This window comes from Branchiostoma floridae, chromosome 7 (assembly GCF_000003815.2).
Source record: "Branchiostoma floridae strain S238N-H82 chromosome 7, Bfl_VNyyK, whole genome shotgun sequence".
Classification (NCBI taxonomy): Eukaryota; Metazoa; Chordata; class Leptocardii; order Amphioxiformes; family Branchiostomatidae; genus Branchiostoma; species Branchiostoma floridae.
The window spans coordinates 5367330-5376042 of record NC_049985.1 but is presented as its reverse complement, the minus strand read 5'-3'; the positions used below and the strand labels follow the sequence as shown (position 1 = coordinate 5376042).

The 8713-nt window shown below is 41.8% G+C and overlaps 1 protein-coding gene across 1 annotated transcript in view; it reads left to right on the top strand.

Annotated features, from left to right (window-relative positions):
• Window positions 1-424: 424 nt before the first annotated feature.
• LOC118419539 (progesterone-induced-blocking factor 1-like) overlaps window positions 425-8713 on the top strand; it is a gene marked incomplete in the record, with an annotated part of 10722 nt that continues 2433 nt past the window's right edge. The window contains 12 exon segments of the mRNA XM_035825971.1: window positions 425-900; window positions 1344-1468; window positions 2231-2324; window positions 3599-3718; window positions 4130-4263; window positions 5176-5284; window positions 5639-5820; window positions 6184-6309; window positions 6952-7050; window positions 7428-7593; window positions 7916-8066; window positions 8257-8347. Coding sequence (XP_035681864.1) covers window positions 565-900; window positions 1344-1468; window positions 2231-2324; window positions 3599-3718; window positions 4130-4263; window positions 5176-5284; window positions 5639-5820; window positions 6184-6309; window positions 6952-7050; window positions 7428-7593; window positions 7916-8066; window positions 8257-8347 — 1733 coding nt within the window.

Below are 8713 nucleotides of genomic sequence, written 5' to 3'. Positions count from 1 at the left end.
CTGGTCCACCAGGACATTGGTTATCTTCTTTGCTCTTTCTTGGATTATAACTGGTAAGGATGTCACGGTATCGTAATACACTGTAATAAATCGTGATAATCGTAATAAACTGTCTATCCATACACTATCATTACTGATGGACAGTTCCTTAATGATCCTTAATAGCCCGTCAGAAAAAGGATTCAAACTGCACTGTACGACAGCATTGCCATACTCATAGGAGATGCCGCCCACGAAAAGGAGAAAGAAGTATCGTTGGCATTTCTGTTCATCAGTAAAACTGTGCATACAATAAATATGAAAAGGCACAAAAAGTTGTACATTCATATTCAAGCCTTATATGGGTATAAACTACTGATCACCAGTCAGCAGCGCCACCTTGCAGTTTATGGCTGAACTGTGACGCAAGAACCGTTTGCGACGACTGCGCATGTGCAGATCAAAAAGGTCCCGGATATTGGTTACCGTTTTCGAATCTTGGCGACCCGGAACAGCTGATTGTCTCGAGAAGCCATTTAAATTTTCGATCGTTCCTGCCTTGTTCTGGGCTTCTTTCCTGCAAAAATGGCGGGCAGGGAGTATTCCACGTCGTTCAGCGAGTTCGACACGGAAGATCTGAGCCTGGAGACCACCGTACCGACGGATTTTTCGGACGAAGCCGAGGGAGACCGAAGCAGAGGTGGGAGGGCCCGAAAGGAGAAAGTTACCAAACAGCTGATAGAACGTAAACAACTGGCTCACGACTTACAACTCGTCAAGATTGAGCTCAGTCAGAAGAACCTCATCATCGAGAACCTGAAGGCGGAACATGTCACCAAAGTGGAGGAGCTGGAAGAGAAACTTAGCGACGCATTGCACCAGAGACACATTCTGCAGGCCAAGCTCGAGTCACAACTCAAGGTAGAAAATGATTAAAAAATGTATTGTTTATTTATTTATCAAGGAAGCCTTAAGCCTTAGTATTATCTAAATAGAAAAGCTTTTGATACATTTTGTACTAGACAATAAAGCTTTTTATACATTTTGTACAGTTGCAAACCTTTGCAAGCAGTCAATTACTAAAACTTGTAGAAAGTATTTGTAAGTTTGCAGTTTTCCTTCTTTGAAACAACTTTGTTTGAAATAATACTATGGTGATGCCAGTTTTATGAGCTGCATGGCAAACTTTCACCTTCACTTTATTTTTTTGAACAAGAAAATGAATTAACAATAACACTTGATGTCTTACATCAATCAATAAATCAGCCAATCAATAGCCTGAATGCACAAATGTAGAAATATCGGTCATAGTGAGACAGTGATACAATGTTTATCCTGGTTCTGATTGAATGACCTTATCACAGATGCACCAGGAGGAGTCTCGGCGCAGACAGGAGCAGACCCGAGCGGAGATCGAGCGCATCATGCAGCGGCAGCAGCAGCTGGAGACAGCCAACGCCAGGCTGCAGGCTCACGCAGGAGACATCAGGTAAGGCGTCTGATTTGTCACCCCCCACCTTCAATCAAACAACCCCAAAACCCTGAATGTAGTATAGAGTAGGTTCATCTCTCAAGCTACTGACATCTTGCACACTGCAGTCATCTTGAACCAGGACTCCTTAGAGATCACAAGGGTTTGAAGTCAAGAGCAGCATCTTGTCGTGACTGTCACCCAAAGAACACTAAAACCCCAAAACCCTGAAGCTGGAGTCAGCTATCTCATGGTTTGAACTGAAGTGTGCATGTGTGCAGTGAGATGCATTGTCAGTAACATCATACGTTACGTCATGCCTCATTTCATTTCATTTCATTCATTACAAAACCTTTCAGCCCAACTGGGCTAATCTTCCATGGTTCACAACATTTCTAAACTACATACATTACGCTACATACATGTCAAAGTTGAAAGCAACTGAGATGTTAACAATTACAAAACACATTAAGCATGGTATCAAGCATGATCTAGGCAAGAACATAGGGGTCTTTATATTTGACCTTGCACATGCGCATGCACAGCTCAATTCAATCACTATTGCTATACCATATAAGGTTTACATTACATTAAAACTATTAAAAAACTACATCCACCACGACAACCTGGTCCTGGTTTTGTGATATGTATAAAGAATTCCTTATTCTTGAATTTGGAAACAGAGAGTTCTCAACATAGAAAGTTTAAACTGTTTCGTCTTTAGATTTCTTGTACCATATTTGGATGTATGATATCATGATATGTTGTTGTGATTGACAGGAGGAGTCTTCATGACTTGAACCTGACAGAGGGACAGTACTTCGAGCTGAAGGGGATGGCAGATGAACAGCTCACCATGAAGGAGTATGTGGCTGTAAGTATACAATGTATCACCCCCTTCACATCCTATGGATTTGACACAGTGTAGGTAAATCCAGATGTGTCAGAGCAGTAGCCTGGAGCCCAGCCTTGTTCACTTTAGTCAGGTAGCGACCTTCGGGAGCGGACTAAAGCAAACAAGGCTTATTAAAACTCCAGGCTATCAGAACAGAGTCATATCTTGTGCATGTTAAAGACCCTCCATGCATATAAAAAATAGTAGTCCATTCTGGTTTGAAAGTATTACACGATTGCGGCCACCTTTACAAAGGACCACAAAGCCAATGTGACCACTTTTTGCTGTGGTACAAGTGATCGCCTGTCCACATAGACCAGATTTCATTAACCCCTTGCTTTTTGAGTGGTCTTCTTGGGCATCTTTATTTGACAACAATTTAGTACAAAATTATGTCTTATGCCTTCAGGTTACTAGTATTTACAAAGAGGATGAACTGAACTGAACTGCAAACAAACATATAGAACTGTGTGACAGTGTACTTTTAATACACCTAAATGTTCCCAGATAAAATAAGTAACTCACTGAGTTTGTTTAACAGTACTTAGCAATACCAACACAATTTCTGTTATACAGTAAGTTGTATCTCTATTTGTGTTACTTGAATGTTTGTCAGGAAAGATTGACATATAATATGTGAGCTGAAAAGTGTGCTTAGCACAATGCCTGGTAGAGTAAATTATTCAACAGTATACTGTATTGTATACAGTACAGCACAATTAGCACACACTTTTTGGAAAGTAGAGGTGACAGTGTTAGCAGTGGTGCTCAATCATCATATTAATTATTACATTGTCTCGCAACTGTCAGTGGAAACCCAGAGGGGATACTCATTCTTTCAAGACCTCCAAATTTCTCAGTACAGGGTGTTTTTTGTTTTGTTTGTTTCACAATCACATAACCAGTAATGTTATAGGGCATAGCACACCAGTTTTGCACAGTAAGCACCAGCTGTGTAAGACATGAGTCTCTACTCTAGTATGATTATTATTCCACTCACACTGGGATGGACCCCTACTCTTACCAATAACATGCACAAGGTGTGGCTCTCCTCAAACATGCAACCTCTGGCTTTATGATCCACCCTACAGCTTACAGTGCCAGTATATAATGTTCTGGTATGTGGACCTGTACATACAGAAAAGGTTTTCTCTGTATTGTACCAGTATTGTATACTGCACTATGCAGCTCTTATGATACACTGTATAAGTGTTTCTGGAGAATGACCACGTGCTTGTGCCACTGTTCTGCAGCTGCGGCTGTACGATGCCGTCCACCCCCTGCAGCAGCGAGCCGCGGCGCTGGAGACCAGGTGTCGTGATCTGGAAACTGACCAGAGGGAACTACAGCAGGAACTGGACACCTGTCAGGAGGTGAGAACTGTTCTATTCTATATTCTATTCTATTCTATTCTATTCTATTCTATTCTATTCTATTCTATTCTATATTCTATATTCTATATTCTATACTATATTCCATATTCTGTTCCATATTCTATTCTATTGTATTCCATATTGTATTCTATATTGTATTCTATATTGTATTCTATATTCATATTCTATATTCATATTCTATATTCTATTCTATCCTTTATAACCCTGCTGTTTCAATCATCAAAGTTTTCTCCATTGTGAAATGATCAATATTTGTTGTCTTGATGGTGTCTTCATGGCAGCATCATCATAGCATGGAAATCGCTGAAATGCATGTTAAGATGTCTACCTTGTATTCATCAAACATCATGTACATGATGTTACAACGAGCAAATATGTCTTGTAAACTAGAATTTGAAGGCAGAGAAACAGGGAAGGTCAGATGCAGAGGTCAAGTGTCAAAGGTTAACCCTGGAGCTGGCTGATACCAAGTCCCAGATCCAGCAGGGGGACTACAAGAGAGAGAACTATGACAGGGTCAAAAGGTAGGATGATATAATGGGAACTTAAAGTTAACGTTGGTGTTTCATCTATTCTAATCATACAATGTCTGCTTGTTTTGTTGTTAATGGAATTTTCTGTTTAACTGATGGGTTGAATTGGAAGAATCTGTTATAAGCAGAACTTGATAGATAAGCAGAGATTCTGACATATGCTGTTGCCTTTCTGTGATAATATTTTGATGTCATTTTTAGTGTTTTCAATCGTCTTTCTTGCCACCTGTTTGACTTGATATATGAAAACCAATTCATTGACTGTATTGATTGAGTTCCCTGTAACTTTGCATGCCATTCAGACGTGTGAGGTTCAGAATTCCTGGGTAAGACTATGAGCTACCATATCGGGTGTGTTAGCACTGCTGGTAATACACAAAACTAGATACCTATGCTGTACATCAATTCCCACTTTGCACGTAGCCTGGGTACCATCCTTCTTAGTTTAGGCTCACCCAAAACTTGCTCACAGGCAATGTGTGTAAGTTAAGAATGATGGTATCTAGGCTAACCTGTGTTCACACAGTCTTGCACTGTCGGATTTATGACCCCCTCCTCTGGCAGCTAGGAGCACAATTTAGTCAGCCTAGTATCTAAGTAGGCTACTTTGCACATACTTTGTACATACTTACATACTTACATACTGACATGTATATTCACAAACAGTATGCTGGGTCCTGGATTAAACTGTGCATGTGTACATAGGGAGATACCCACAATGTATCTCACTAAGTATATGCAGTGTGATCCATGAACTGACTTATACTTCCAGCACACTGTAGAACATTACTGCATGAAGGAAGCACTTACTAGTAATACATGTACATGTATATTGCTCTTTGATGAATCCACATGTTGTACATTTACATTGTGATAATGTCCTTGCTGTTAATTGTTGTCCAGTGAGAGAGATGATCTTGAACATGAAGTCCTGGACACCAAGAAGAAGTACACCTACCTGGACGCTGCACACCGCACAGTTTCTAAGGAGAGAGACGACACACAGAAGGAGGTATATATTATAACTGGCAGCAGCTTTGGGTGTTCGCCTTCCATGTGGAAGGTTGGGGGTTCAAATTGCAAGGTCATTTACTGTTGCTGTGTCTCATTTTATTGATGTCTTACCTTATTATGCAACACTTCCAATAGTAGGTATTACACTGTCAGTATCTTTGCAAATGTGTACAGGTTTAGTACTGATCTGCTCTGTCTTTTGTCAAATATATTTCCAAACATGCTGGCAATAGATCTACAACCATCACAAATGAATATTCACTGACTCTATGTTCATTTTTACCTTTTAGACATCCAAAGTAGTTTCAACTGAGTGTACATTCTGCATTGTTCACTTATTTTCTCCTCTCAGCTCTCAGCTGCCAAGCAGGCCCTGGCCCTACTCAGACAGGACAAGGACTACCTCACCAAGCAGAGCAACGACCTTGGCTCCAAGATGACCTTCAACGAGGAGAGGCTGCAGCAGCTGACTGTTCAGCTGGACGATGCCAAACGGGCGCGGGAAGAGATGTACGAAAAATATGTGGCATCAAGGTGAGGAAAGGAGGTTTTCATTTCACCAGGAATTTTTTCTTTGTTGGTAAATACCAGGAAAATCTGCCAATGGATTTTGATGATCTTTCTTTTTTTGGATTCAACTCGGCCTTAACAAGGGATTAGATTATGGGCTTAATAGCTGCTTCCTTTAAAACTTCAAATTATGCTGTGGTGAAAAAAATTGTGTTGGCATCTGAAAAGGTTGTTGAACAGACTTGTGGTTGAAATGGAAATGCATATTTGTAGTCATAAATTTCAAGTGGTGCGGTTGCTGTGAATACCAGCAAAATAATACTGCCACAAAGATTTCAAGATTTACAGTACGTTTGAAGTCCATATCTGTGTTGTCTTGCTCTGCAGGGATCACTACAAGGCTGAATACGAGCGGAGGCTGGCCGAGGAGCTGGACCAGATCAGGGTCAAGACTGACCAGGAGATGGACAGGCTGAGGGTCAGCACCAGGGAGATGTACGAGCGGGAAAACAGGTGAGATGGGCGTGGTCCAGGTGAGGAATGTAGCACAGGTGAGATGGGTGTGGTCAGGACAGGTGAGATGGGTGTGGTCAGGACAGGTTAGATGGGTGTGGTCAGGACAGGTGAGATGGGTGTGGTCAGGACAGGTGAGATGGGTGTGGTCAGGACAGGTGAGATGGGTGTAGTCAGGACAGGTGAGATGGACAGGCTGAGGGTCAGCACCAGGGAGATGTACGAGCGGGAGAACAGGTGAGAGGGGCGTGGTCAGGACAGGTGAGATGGGCGTGGTCAGGACAGGTGAGATGGGCGTGGTCAGGACAGGTGAGATGGGCGTGGTCAGGACAGGTGAGATGGGTGTGGTCAGGACAGGTTAGATGGGTGTGGTCAGGACAGGTGAGATGGGTGTGGTCAGGACAGGTTAGATGGGTGTGGTCAGGACAGGTGAGATGGGCGTGGTCAGGACAGGTGAGATGGGCATGGTCAGGACAGGTGAGATGGGCATGGTCAGGACAGGTGGGATGGGTGTGGTCAGGACAGGTGAGGAATGTAGTACAGGTGAGATGGGCATGGTTGGGACAGACAAATGTGTTTGTTGGCAGTGTAAGAGACAGTTTCTGCCTGTCCTTGAACGTCTTTCCTCTTGTCTAACCCCAGGAACCTGCGGGAGGCCCGTGACGCAGCTGTAGCAGAGAAGGAGAGGCTGGCGCTGGCGGAGAGGGAGGCCACACGGAGATGTGAGGATCTAGTAGCTGAGTAAGTCTGGCTTTTTTTTCGAGATGACACGAAACATCATAGTTTTCTTCTTCCCAGTTTTTTACATCTTTGTATGATTTTTTCTATAGGATGCGACACTACTGTTGCTAGATTTTTCTTGGATTATACAATAGACATATGGCAACAAATAAAATGTATAATATCTATTTATGAACAAAGAAATATTGTATAGCAACTGATAAAAGTCAAAATATTCATACTTTAACATGAAGGCACAAATTGGGTAAGCAATGCAACTTATTGTTTATGACTAAATGTAACATCCCTGCATTATGTATTTACTTTTTGCCTACTGTCTTGCCTTTGCCTTCTTAAGTTGTTGTTGCAAGCTGTAATTTTGTACTATTTAACTCTAGATTCAGACAGCTACAAAATGGAGCTGACAGTAAGACCTCTGAGCTGCAGAACGAGCTGAAGCTGAAGTCGTTTGAGACGGAGAGGACCCAGATGGTGCACGAAGAAACCGTCAGGAACCTCAAACAGTGTCAGATCGACAACGAGAAGTTGCAGAACAAGTTAGAGGTACATTTTTAAGTACTGGGGTAGTAAGTTATTACTGTCTTGTACAGTCTAAGTTCAGTAAAGTAGTATTGTTTTCACAGCCATTTCTGTGCCTTGTTGATTTTTGACTGCAAGTCCAGCAACCGTCTCTTCCAAGGAATAATTTTGAAGCAAAATAACTGTGTTTGCATGTGAATGAAGGATATCCCTTTAGCTGCAAGACTTCTAGTTAGCTGCATTGCTATATGCTGTATTTTATATCATTTTGCAGCAGGTTACAAAATAGAGAGCCCCCATGCTCAAACTAATCATAAAACACTGGTATAATTCCCCTCTCCACCAGGTGATGACCAGGGAGTACTACGAGCTGCAGAGGTCCACAGAGAAGCAGTTCCTGGAGCTGGAGACACAGAACAAGGACCTGAAGTCTCGGGTGGAGACGTACGAGAAACTGGAGCAGGAGCTGGACGATGTTGTCATGCAGGCTGCTGAAGGTATGTTCTTATTTGTTTTTTTGCATAACCAGTAAACACCTAAACATACCTGGTCCAGTTTTGTATGTTAAGTGCAAACCTTACTGGTCTACAGGCACTGGACTGGTTTTCTCACTTCTTGCTTTACCTGACATGCACATTATTATTATTAATTGACTAATGATTTCTCCACCCTATGAATCTACTACAGTTGAAAACGAGGACGAAGCAGAGAGAGTGCTGTTTTCTTATGGTTACGGAGCAAACGTCCCCAGCACAGCAAAGAGAAGATTAAAACAGAGGTGGGAAAGTCATTTCTCCAGCATTGCTACTTATCAAAAATATATTGTAAACATTGCAGTTTGTAGCAATTGTCACATACCGTAGTACATATTTTATAATTTAAAAAGAATGAAGCCTTCCTACTGGTAGTGCATGTATGTCAACAGTAACAGTGTGCTTTGTACTGAAAAATGTTGCAAGGTCATAGGACCTATGCTTGGGACATAGAATTTTACAACGTAGGTGGTGTCTGACATTATTCTTGTTTCTCGTTGAAGCTCATTTTGTTCTCATAGATTTAGACATAAAACAGACTGTGAAAAGAAACCATCTACTGATGAAAATCTAAAACTATGCACTACATGTATTGGTGTGTGATTGAAGTC